The sequence below is a fragment of the Pseudophryne corroboree genome, chromosome 2 (assembly GCF_028390025.1).
Source record: "Pseudophryne corroboree isolate aPseCor3 chromosome 2, aPseCor3.hap2, whole genome shotgun sequence".
Classification (NCBI taxonomy): domain Eukaryota; kingdom Metazoa; phylum Chordata; class Amphibia; order Anura; family Myobatrachidae; genus Pseudophryne; species Pseudophryne corroboree.
Genome location: NC_086445.1, coordinates 490938874 through 490952352, shown reverse-complemented (window position 1 = coordinate 490952352; position 13479 = coordinate 490938874). Strand labels below are relative to the sequence as shown.

At 41.1% G+C, this 13479-nt stretch overlaps 1 protein-coding gene across 1 annotated transcript in view; it reads left to right on the top strand.

Annotated features, from left to right (window-relative positions):
* Positions 1–13479, top strand: part of NHS (NHS actin remodeling regulator) — a 315160-nt gene that overhangs the window by 287226 nt on the left and 14455 nt on the right. Inside the window, exons 6-8 of the mRNA XM_063953931.1 lie at positions 5159–5290; positions 7616–10552; positions 12834–12960. Coding sequence (XP_063810001.1) covers positions 5159–5290; positions 7616–10552; positions 12834–12960 — 3196 coding nt within the window. The remainder of the gene's footprint in view (positions 1–5158; positions 5291–7615; positions 10553–12833; positions 12961–13479) is intronic.

Here is a 13479-nt window from a genome sequence, read left to right as displayed (position 1 = left end):
CTCTTTTGATATGAGGTTTTAGCCTCCACACCACATGCAGTTTGGGGCTAAAAATCATAAGCAATTTGTGGCTGATTTTAAAGAACTTTAGTATATTTTGCACTGAATCTTGACTGTTGATTCTTGTTTGGTTTGTGTTATTTATTACCATTTATTAATATAGCGCACACATTTTAGGTAGTGCTTTACAGAGAGTATTTGGTCATTCACATCAGTCTCTGCCCCAGTGGAGCTTACAATTTATATTCTACACAACATGTACACAGGGACATCACTATGGTCTGTGACACCCAGTGCAAAGTAAATACCCCACTTTTGTTGCAATTAATAAAATAGGGTGTGGTCTAATGGGAAGGGGTGTGTCCTTGCAACCCAACACCTGTTTTCATCACTCTTAGATGCTGGGTTGCCCCAGAGACTGTCTGGGTGCAGTATCAGCTTCTAATCTACACCATGACAGGGGCCTGTCACTGAGGAGGAGCCAGTATTTTGGTGACACCCCCCTTCCCCCAGTGATTCCTCTGCATGAACACACATACACACTAGGGTTTACGTTTTCACAAGCATTGGGAGAATATACAAACCTTCACACTATCCATGCTGCCCATTATTAAATGTTATGTGATGTGAGGCTTGTGGTGTTTACAGCCAACATTTCTAGAACTTTCTATGAACAAAACAAAAGCAGTCTTTGAAATGAAACATAATAGGAAGTTGGTTTAGAAAATCATCTGATTGTCACATGGAAAAGCACAGCCGCAATGAATAGTGCAGTTTTGTATACAAGAACCATTTTTTCAAAATGTGTCTGGTCCTGTAGGAATGCAATCTTATCCACTAATGACATCTGAAAGGTAGGGGTGTAACTTGTACATACAATATCTTTCAGTGGCCTTGTAATAATGTACATCCTGTACTAGCTGAGTTCTTAATGCCATTCATTCAACTAATAGTAAAGTACACTCTTTCAGTTTCCACAGTATATTTAGTAAGCCAGTGTTAGTTACTGTACATCCTTTACATTGTAAATGGAGAATATAATTTCAAACAACTTGCATTTTTTTCAAGGAATGTCACTGTTTCAGATGACATTCAGATGGCATACTTAAACCCAATTAAATCCTAATAATACAACTGCCGGGACGAAAATGTAATTTTTGTGTTTTTTTTTGTTTACCACATCCAAAAATGGTGCAAAGAGCACATTTGATGTTGTGTACAGATTCAATGTATTATTCGAATTATGGGGGTCATTCCGAGTTGTTCGCTCGTTATTTTTTTCTCGCAACGGAGCGATTAGTCGCTAATGCGCATGCGCAATGTCCGCAGTGCGACTGCGCCAAGTAAATTTGCTATGCAGTTAGGTATTTTACTCACGGCATTACGAGGTTTTTTCTTCGTTCTGGTGATCGTAGTGTGATTGACAGGAAGTGGGTGTTTCTGGGCGGAAACTGGCCGTTTTATGGGTGTGTGCGAAAAAACGCTACCGTTTCTGGGAAAAACGCGGGAGTGGCTGGAGAAACAGAGGAGTGTCTGGGCGAACGCTGGGTGTGTTTGTGACGTCAAACCAGGAACGAAACTGACTGAACTGATCGCAGATGCCGAGTAAGTCTGGAGCTACTCAGAAACTGCTAAGAAGTGTCTATTCGCAATTCTGCTAATCTTTCGTTCGCAATTTTGATAAGCTAAGATTCACTCCCAGTAGGCGGCGGCTTAGCGTGTGCAAAGCTGCTAAAAGCAGCTTGCGAGCGAACAACTCGGAATGACCCTCAATGCGTGTCCATAAAGTAACAAGTAATCAGTTTACAAGGGCAAACACAGAAGAACTGATTTAGAGGGGATAGCAAGGCAAAATATAGGATTCAAATTACATTTGGACAAACCGCGTTGTAATGGAAGGGGTGCAAACATATTTATTATTATTATAATTATAATACCTCCCAACTGTCCCACTGTGTGTGTGTGTGTGTGTGTGTGTGGGGGGGGGGGGGCAGTGGGGAGACTCCTGTCACTCGCAGCACTGCGGTGAATAGATAATGTGCACATGCGCACAGCATCTATTCACGGGATACAGAGGGGCTGGGGGCATGCCAGCAGCTCATAGAGCGCTGGGCATGTCCCTGCAGTGATGGAAAATGGGGGCGTGGCTTGCAACAGAAGCATTGCTGTGAAGCCACACTCTTTTGTAGAAACCACGCCCCTTTTTGTGAACACGCTGCTTTGCCACGCAAGAAGTCCCGCTTCTATCTATTACGATGTAAGTGACTTACAGTACTGAACATTGCAGGACATGGACAAGGCGTATAAACATTGCTGCATCTTCGGTCTAATACTTACATATGCAGTAATATTACAAAACCCCAGGGTTAGGTGCCATTGTAGACAGTAGGGAGTAGATGATGGTACAAGGGAAGGAAAAGCACGTGAGGGAAGAGGACCCTGCTCGTGAGAGCTTACATGTTGCAGGTAGGGTACTGGTTACTTTTGCATGTAGCCACAAACACTGGGCACCTTTTTATTTTTTATGCTGCAATTTACAGTTCAGCTAAGGCACACCCCTTTCAACTCTAAGGGGCCCATTTATCAATAAATATTTGCGGCTTATTCCTCAAAAACATAATTTTTTGGGGGGTAATCACAAATATTTAGTATACCTGAATGTATGACAGAGGAACCGCAGCAGATATCTCTGCAAACCTTCCATTCATGCTGGCAGCCTCAAACCCCATATGTTTCTATGGCGGATGTGATGCTGCCATATTTACCAACTTCTGGAATGCGAAGATGGCGGATGACCTCCTAAATCTCTACACACTATAAATCTGCCCCACCTGCAGTGCAACATGTTGTTTTCCAATGTGAAAATGTGCTCTCTTTTTTTTCTTTTTTTTAACCTTCCTCGTAACACTACAATAGACTTGCTTTCCAAATACAGATAGCTTTCCATAAAATGCTTTTTGCATATATTTCTTTTTTATATCTTGCAGTGCATATTGCATTTATTTAGGTTAAAAATACAAGTAAATAAATCTCATTAATATTTAGGTACTGAGTGCCATATTCAGAGTTAGAGCAAATAATAAAAAATAAAGAAGAAGTAAACTAAGAACAATTTGATTCTGGAACAAACCATGGGGTGATTCAGACCTGATCGCTGGGCTGCTAAAATTGTTGTCCTGCGTTCAGATAGTTGCAGCCCAAGGGGAGTGTATATTCGCTGTGCATGTGTGCGATCACATGTGTACGCCAAGCAGCTAAAAATCCCTTAGTCAGCGGACAGCTGCAAATCTGCAACTGTACAAAGGAGGGCAACTAAAATGGTGCATGGCCTACATCACAAAACATACCCAGAAAGACTAAGAAATCTCAATATGTATAGTTTGGAGCAGAGAAGGGAAAGGGGGGACATGATAGAAACTTTCAAATATATCAAGGGTTTTAACAAAGTCCAGGAGGGAAACATTCTCCAAATGAAGAGAAGCAATAGGACACGAGGACATGCACTGAGACTGGAGGGGGGGAGGTTCAGGGGAAATTTGCGGAAAAATTATTTCACAGAAAGGGTAGTGGACAAGTGGAATAGCCTCCCATCAGAGGTGGTAGAGGCTAAGACAGTAGAGCAATTTAAACATGCATGGGATAGACATAAGGATATCCTAACAAAGAAATAAGGATCAAATAAGGTTAGTGATAAAAAATAATATAAAAAAAAAAAAGGGGCAGACTAGATAGGCCAAGTGGTTCTTATCTGCCGACAAATTCTATGTTTCTATGTAATCCATTCGCACCTCACTCGCCATTGAATGATTTTTTCTACTGTGTGCAGTCTGTGCGCAGCCCAGGACTTACTCCTACAGTGCATTTAGAATGGGCTGATCAGGTCCAGAGCTGACGTCACACACCCTCCCTGAAAATGCTTGGGAACGCCTGCGTTTTCCCTGACACTCCCAGTAAATGGTCAGTTACCACCCACAAACAGCCTCTTCTTGTCAATCACCTTGCGAATGCCCGTGCAATCGGAATTTTCACACCATCCTGTAGCTGTCCGGCGATGCCTGTTGTTGGTTGCCGACGTGCGTACGCTTTGTGGTGCATGCGCAGTCTATCGCTGATTGCCCTCTGTGCAAAAACACACAGCAGCGATCAGGTCTCAATCACCCCCCGTATTATAATGCAAGGGGTGCAAATGCATTTCTCTTTTTTGTGGGGAAAAGGGAAAATACTGGCTGCTTTTGCATATGGCAAACAAATACTGGGCAGTTTTGTTTTTACACTGTAATTTAGACTTAAGCAAGGAAATGCCCTTCCCAACTTTAAATTCAGTGCTGTAAGTAGGGTGGTACAGGGTGGTACGGAGTACCATTAAGAAATATGGTGGTGGTACTCCGTACCACCAGCCCACCGCTAGGGCATACAGTAATTTATAAGGGGCATTTTTGTGTGTGTGGGACATAAAATGGTGTCAGTGGCATAACTGTGTGTTGCATAATATGTAATGGGTATTATGGTGTGTGGCATAATGTGTAATGGGTGTTACGGTGTCTGTCATAATGTGTCATGGGCATTACGGTGTGAAGCATAATGTGTAATAAGCATTACGGTGTGTGGCATAACGTATAATGAGCATTACGGTGTTTGGCATAATGTGTAAGGGGCATTACAGTGTGTGGAATAATGTGGCCATGCCCCTATTGTCATGTAGCCACTCCCCTAGTTTCATGTGACCACGTCCCCTCATGTCACATTACCACGCCCATTTTTACTATCAGTACCACTAAGAAAAAATTTCTACTTGCACCACTCTTTAAATCTCCCTGCACCTGTGGAGCAACATGGTTTCATGTCTTATGGACCAGAAGTAATGAAGTCCGAGTGCGGTTTCCCTGCCGAACTCAAACTTTTTTTTTAAAGCGGCAATCATTTACAAAGCATGGTTTTGCCTTGTATTTGATTGCCACTTTAATAAAAACACCTGCGTTTGGCCGGGAACCTACATCCTCCGGCCAATTTGGACTTCATTACATCTTGCCCCATTTGTGGGAAAATACAGATCACTACTGTGGGGAGCCTATAACTTAATTAACTACATTAATCGAGTATTGTAAAAAACACATAACCTACTATTAATGAAGAATTAATGAGGCTGTTCTATTTGCAGGAGTTGGTTTTGACAGAGAAGCAAGCATCCGTTGCTCCTTAGTTCATTCACAATCTGTTCTGCAGCGGAGGCGGAAACTGAGGAGAAGAAAAACCATATCGGGAATTCCCAGAAGAGTTCAACAAGAAATAGGTTTGATTTAACAAATATGCATGCAGTGTGACTGTTGACTGAATAGGTGGCTGCATCAGTGGCAAGTAGTCCAATGTATCAGCAGCTATTATTCTTACTTTCAGGACATGCTGAATTCACCAACAGTCCAAGTCTCTAGCCACCCTAATATTCCAGGTTATATGGCTATCCATGTATGTGGATAAGAATTAAGAATCACTGGGAATACTGGTTACCCCCCTGCATACGCAGCCAGGCTGCCAGGTACACCAGTGCCATGTTTTCAGTCACAGTGATCGCAGGTGATGACACCCACCCGCCCCGAAAAATGGCCATGACACTCCTACATTTTGCACACCAATCCCAATTAACGCCATGTCGCCGCTCCTGAACGCCCTGTGGCTGTCAATCACTATGTGATCGCATCATGCTGGGATGCGATCGCATTTTGAAAGTCCGTGCATGCGCGATGCGAATGCAGCACACACGCAGATGGCCAATAATCGGCCGATCTGCGTTTTAACAAAATTACAACTGATGCTGAATAAGGACATAAGTCACCTATAATCAAGTATGGATAGTCATCAAGCCTAAGCTGTTAGGGGGCTGGAGGACTGGATAACTAAGCCAAAGCAGCTACAAAAGTCATAGTGCGCAGGAATGCTCAATGATTTAAATACATAAAATGTCAGGGCTAATGGTGCACAGAATGTAGTAACTAACTTGCACTTAGGATACAGCAGTTTAACCCGTAACGGGAAATGAGAACACAATATGTGGTTTTACAATGTAAAAAATGTTTGCTAAGAATTGGCTGAGCTAGACAGAACTCTTTTTTGTAGTGTATACATCTAATAATACAAATGGTGTAACATATGGCAAGATTATGTGCATACTCCATGGTTTGGAAGTTATACAATATGTGCCAAACATGGTCCAACAATATTTTCTGAGAACCTAAAAATGTGTTCCGGTAATATATATTTTAATAATAATCAACAACATCAGACATTTGAAGTGAGCAGAAAGACTGATATAAGATAAGGCCCCCACATACAGTACGATTTTTTAAACGATATCGACGCTTTCGACCGATTGGAACGACAAATCGTTTAAAAACTGTCCGTGTGTAGGCACGATAGCGAATGTGATGGGCGCACCCGCATTGTCGTTGGTCATCTCCTCAGATGCAGAAAGATCTGAGGAGGTGGAGAATGATGCCATGCTGCATTTGTACACTCTGCCCCCGCCGTCACTTGCCGATGCCGGCACCCCGCCGGGTCCCGTCTCTCGTGATGTGTCATTTGGGGACGCATCGTACTGTGTGTGGGGGCCTTTACAAATCAAAAGTGTCCCACTAACGTAAATTACGCCTGCTAATTTATTCACTTATAATACCCAATTATGACAGATTTTGCAAGATGTACAAACTTTTTGTTAATTACATTTTGCACATTATACTTAGTATGTACAATGTAGATAAATGTACATGAAAGTATCATGGAAACTCTCATAGGCAGGGCTATTTATAACTTCAAAGATATTGAGACATTTTACTACAACCACGAACATGTGAAGCTTGCTGCTTTCAACATTCAACAAGTTTATGGTCATGTGACGTTGCATTGTGATTGGCTCAATCTTACGTACATTATGGTAATTTATCTGATTCTACAGGGGCTTCTTCTATCTACCGAATTGTGTCCAAAATCGGGTCCAACGTGTGAATTTAGGGGCTAATTCAGGTTGGATCACAAACTGGAATTATTACAATCGCCCCGCGGGCGCATGCGCAGTGCCCGTCCTGCTCATGCGCTCAATCTTTCTGTGGGGGGGGGGGCGCAGAAAATGCGAACGCCTCTGCCTGTCAATCACGGAGGGCAGAGGCAGACAAACGGAGGGCAGAGGCAGACAAATGGGGGCGTGTTGGTGGCGTGATCACGGCGGCTGCGTGATGTCACACACGCAGCCGCCGTGACCGAGAAGAACGCAGCGGGCCTCCTTCAGGAGGCTTCACTAATTTCTACGATGAAGCAGAAATAGCGAGGCTATCGTAATTTCTGTTTCATCAAGCGGTAGAGATGGCGGTCAGCATGCTGAGCGACCTTGCCCATGCTAGGAAAAGGATTGCAAATTCTTCTAATTAGCAGAATTTGCAATCCTTACTGAATTAGGCCCTTATTTTGGTAAATGTAAAAAATTTGTATAGATAGATGTGTATTTAAAAGAAACATCAATCTATCTGTATCTATCTATCTATCTATCTAAATAATGATTGTAAAGAATCTGTATGAGACAAAACATTTAACCGTAAGTGTTTTTAATTGTGCTTTTTTTCTCTTGTAGATTCAGATGAATCTCCTGTAGCACGTGAACGGAATGTTATAGTTCATAACCCTGATCTAGCAAATTCTGCAAATAGGAGATCTGGAACCCGAGATACTGAGTGCCAAACTGAAGACATTCTCATTGCTGCTCCCTCACGAAGAAGAATTAGAGCTCAGAGGGGTCAAGGCATTGCAGCATCACTCTCTCATTCTGCAGGAAACATTGCAGCCCTAACTGAGAGCGGAGACCAAATGTACACCACAAATGTGTCTAGCCGGATTCGGTCTCGTAGTCTTCCTAGAGAAGGCGCAAGAGCAAGCAATGATCATGACCGTGGTGCTCAGTCCTCAACCTATAAAGATGACTGCTTTATACCAAGCTCAGAGAGGGCACTGAAGAAGAAGGAAGAACATTTTACTATCCAAGGTTCCCCTGAACTCCAGCCTCTGGGGCTATCATATTCCCACCACAGTCCACAATTAAATGAAAGGGGTAGATCAAGGCTATCAAGAATGGCAGATTCAGGCAGCTGTGACATTTCATCAAATTCAGACACATTTGGAAGCCCTGTTCACTCCATTTCAAATGCAGGAGTTTTGCTGAGCACACACATAGATCAGAAAGATGATCATCAGTCATCTAGTGGTAACTGGAGCGGAAGCAGTTCCACATGTCCTTCACAGACATCAGAAACAATTCCTCCAGCTGCGTCTCCTCCATTGACTGGGTCTTCACATTGTGATTCAGAGTTGTCTTTGAACACTGCTCCCCATGCCTGTGAAGATTCTAATATATTTACCATTGAACAGTACGGCGATGACCATTTGGAAAGCATTAGAGCTCACAGGTCCAGTTCCTTTACATCTACAGTTGCAGATTTGCTTGATGACCCTAATAACAGTAATACAAGTGACAGTGAATGGAATTATCTTCACCATCACCATGATGCATCATGTCGTCAAGACTTCAGCCCCCAGCACTTAAAGGCAGATGGCTTAGGTTGCCCTAGTTTTACTAGCATGGGTACATACGATAGCTTTCTTGAGAAGCCAGCATCAGAGAAAGCAGACACAGGATCTCATTTCTCTGTGGACACTGAAGGATATTATACCTCCATGCATTTCGACTGTGGTCTTAATAGTAATAGGAGTTATATTTGTAACTATGCACAGTCAGGGACTGAGAATGACCAAGATACCGGAGTTTCTTCCATGAATACAGACTGTGTTTGGCACTGTTATGTGGATCACAGAAGAGAAGGGAGACAGAACATGTCATTTAAGAAACCAAAGGCAAAGCCACCACCACCAAAACGCGGTTCATCTTTGAGAGATTCTGAAGACCACACAGATGTTCTTGAAAATAAAGAACCAAAGAAAACCAGTGCACAGCAAGTTCTTCACAGCTCGAAGGAAATGAAGCTACCACTTGATATTTCAAATACACCTTTGAGAAAGGAAAACTTTTCTCCACCAAATCAACAGGACATTCCTTGGGTCAGTATGGATTATGATTCAAAGAGTACTCCGTATATTACTCCAGATATTCCAGCATTTAAAGATGAAGGAGATGAACAGACTCACTATGCAGATCTGTGGCTCCTCAATGACTTGAAATCAAGTGATCCTTATAGATCTTTATCAAATTCAAGCACTGCTACAGGTACAACTGTCATAGAATGCATCAAGTCACCAGAAAGTTCAGAGTCACAAAATTCACAGCCTGAATCTCGAGCCACCACTCCTTCTCTTCCTTCAGTTGAGAATGAATTTAAATTAGCTTCACCAGAAAAGTTGGCAGGGTTAGCATCACCATCAAGTGGCTACTCTAGCCAATCAGAAACACCTACTTCATCCTTCCCTACTCCTTTCTTTACTGGCCCCTTATCACCTGGTGGTAGCAAGAGAAAGCCAAAGGTTCCAGAAAGAAAGTCATCTTTACAGCATCCTTCAAAGTGTGGTAATATTTTCCTAAGCAAAGACCTAGAACTTCCTACTATACCTCCAACCCATCTTGACCTAAGTGCTCTTCATGTGTTACATAAACCATCCCCTTACAGACCACAGGTACTCGCTTTCAGTCATGCCAATCAAAATGTGTCAGAGGAAGAACTCACCTCAAAGTCATCTCCAGCTCTTGCCATAACACCTTCAGTATTGAAAACTGTACATCTGAGAACAGTCAACAAGCAACATAGGGATTCCAGGAATAAGGAAATCACTAACATTTTATGTACGCAAGATCCTACAATAATTGTGGACACGTATCCCCCTGAGAAAACAAATTTGCCAGCACCTAAGAAATCTATATTGCGTCAGTACTCCACTGAAGAAGCCATGCTACCTTTTATTGATGCTTCACCGGTTGAAACAAGCCCAGAAATGTTTTTTCAAGCAAGTGCTCTATTCACTGGACATGGTTTATACAAACCAGAAGTAACAGCCCCTTTGATTAGCAGAATTAAAGAAGCTGAACCAGAGATTAACCAAAAATATCGGGCTGAAGACATAATAGAAGAAACTATATTCACAGCACAACCAGAAACCATTACAAAATATGTAAAAGATTATTCTGCCAATACTAATAATTTTACAAGTGAACAAAGGAATCGTTCTCAAGAGGAAGGACAATCCAAGACAAAACAAGAGATTCAAGTCCATTGTGAACCTTTAACCATATCAGATCTTGTCAAAAGAAATAACATTGGGTTTGATGTGCAAGACAATACTGCTGAGATGTCTACATTGCCCAGCAATGAACCTGACTTAAGCAACAATGACAAAGTGCCTGGAAATACTCTCAGCTTTGAATCAGAGATCTATACTTTTAATCCACTCAGTGACGAATGTCCGGAGCAGGAATCTCACATTGTATCAGGTATTCCAACCAAAAGTGCCTCAGAGGACAACAGAACAGATGATGCATTGGAAAGCATGGATGATGCTTCCTGGAAAGGTTATTACAATATATTTATTTTTTGAATACACACAATTTGAAAAGAGTAAATCTGTTTTATGCTTTATGTATATGTATCTTACTTCATAATAGACATAAAAAATTCTCCAACTATGTGGAGTTTTGTTGTGCATTTCAAATAAACAATGAGAATCATTTTACCAGGCAGTAATCCCACTTTTCCCAGGGTAGCCCCAAAATTTGGCATTCTAAGGAGGTGTGGTTTGGCAGCATCTGGGGGTAATTTAAAAGAATCAAGAGTATGGTTTAACGAGGCTTGATTTTCCAGTTGGGATGTTGTCAATTATGAAAAATGCAACTGAAGGTTACTAAGGTGGATACTGGTAAATGTCTGCAAAAATAATGCATTGAAAATCCTATTCTAAATAGAGATGAGCGGGTTCGGATTTACTCGGTTCTTAACGCCAGAATTATCGCAAGTTATTTTTTCTGTATTTTTCTTATTGGCTAACCAAAACACTTGATTTCCGTGAGCCAATAACAAGGTTTGGGTAAATCTGAGTAAATCCGAGTAAAACCGAACCCGCTCATCTCTAATTCTAAATAAAATATCATTCTCATCTCCTTGTGCTATAAAAATAAATTATATAAGGCTACGTTTAAATAAGTTTCATGACTTTCACATAACAATGAAAGACTGCACTGAAAACTGTTGCTTATTACTATAATTTTTATTATTATTATCATTATATAGCACCTTCATATTATGCAGCAATGTAATGTACAGAGATTTAAAAAATATCCACAATTGTCAAAATAACATGGCAAGTTACAGATTTTTGGTCATAGAATCCAGTATTATGATGGGAAGCTCTTGACAAAGTGTTCACCTTCTCGAAATTCCTAATGACTTCACACAGAACCATTTGTAGGTCATTTATAAACCTTTTCTGTAGTTCACCATTATTTTTTAGTTTAAAAACATTAAAACAGTTAATTTTCAGCCACTTGCCTTTAGTAACAATAGTATAACCTGTGTGTCAATTTTATGAAACATCCATACTACCTGTAAATGGTCATCTTTAATAGGAACCAATTGGTAGGGCGTTCTAAAAGCTGGGGTACAGAGAAACATGGTATAAAATATCTCAAAACCAGGCAAATGCTCATAAAATATAGACGTTTTATGTTTATTTAGATATAAATACAAATTACAATTTTGCTTGCATTTTGAATCTTGATACACTTTGATTAACAATGATAGTCCTAATAAGAACATATAACTGTCTTCTGTAAATGTAATCCAAAAGGAAGAACCAAGTAAAAGATTAAAAAAAAGAAGTATGGATGTTATAGACGTCTACCTATATGGTCTTAGACATCATGGTGTATCCTGACATTTTACAAACAGTAGCTTGTACTTTATGTTATATATTAGGTTGCCTTGGTATTCCAAACACTTTATAAAAGTATTCAATTGGATCCATACTTTTATTTCTCCTTAATGCATTGCAATCTGCAGTAGGAAAATACAGCATCACCCTGTATATTATTGTCATTCTCCAGACAACACAATCTGACACAAATATCTTCATAGTGATGATATTCTGAACTAGGGTTCACAGTGCATGTCTTTTGTATGCCTCTATTTGACCAAGATATGGCAGACCTGCTTTATTTTATAGAAGAATTCCACCAAAATGCTGAAAAGAATAAGTTTGTGTAATCTAATACTTTACTTACCAACTTTTATAAAGCCCCCTCCAGTAGAGTCTGAGGGTGGAAACCAGTTCCAATGTGCAGAGGAAGTGTGACGCCACATATGTTTCATTGTGGCTCTGCCGCCCCCTAATTGTCCAAAGCTCTGAATTGTGGCATTTCACAGCAGTGGGTGAATCGTGTCATCACACTTTGACCACCCACTTATCTTGGGATATGGGGAAATGTGCAAGACTAGTCCACTCTATCAGGAGAGTACCCAAAATGAAGGACTCTCCCAGACATTCTGGAAGAGTTGGCAAGCATGCAATACTGAATGCTACTTTTATAAGTTCCAGCTTCCCATTGGCTCAGTGGGTTCCTGGATTCCTGTTACAGTGTAATGCAGTCCATTTATTTCTTCTAAACAGGAAGTTCTTTAGCACTGTAGTGTCTCCCCAGTAGTTTTCCCATTCATATGAAAGTTAGAATCATGGGGAGGATGTTGGCATTGATGTTAGTTCAGGAAAGGCTCAGCAGTAGAGAGGATCAAAGAGCTACTGTTTAAGTTGCTTTTAAAATATATTTAACATGTGAAACATTTATTTTCTATTTAATGTAGAATCCTCACAAAGCGATGACTCTCTTTTATCACCAATGAGTGAGGATTCCCAGGCCGACACCGATGATGTCTTTGTGTCTCCTAACAAACCCCGCACTACTGAGGATCTTTTTGCAGTTATTCACAGGTAAGGGCAGTCATTTGTATGTACTAATAATCAGTGGTTGAAGTAGGAATTTTGAAGTGGGGGTAGCAGGGGCATACTAAGAGAGGAGAGGGCCCTAGTGCAGCCTCCATTGTGGGCCCCCTCCTCTCTGTCAGTGAGTAGACTCTGGCATTGCAGGTCTCCTGAAAATGGTGCCCACAAGAGCAAATCACTTGGAAATGGCAGCAGCGGCCACTTTCCAAATAATTTGTGTCTGTAATGCAGTGCTGCCGCTACGGGACTCCGGCACAGTAAGTATAATATATGGGTGCAGTGTGGGCTCCCCTGGACCCAGGAACCCAGGTACACCGCACACACTGCACCCATTATAGAAACACCTTCGGAGGGTAGGGATAATTTATTAGTGGTGGTATGAAAAATTAAATGGGACTGTAAATTATGGGAGGCAATGTAATCAGCCCCTTAAAAAAATTTTTTTTTTTTTTTTTGCACAATTCAATTAACTCCCTTTTTTGCACAGAAATTTTTTACATTTTGGGG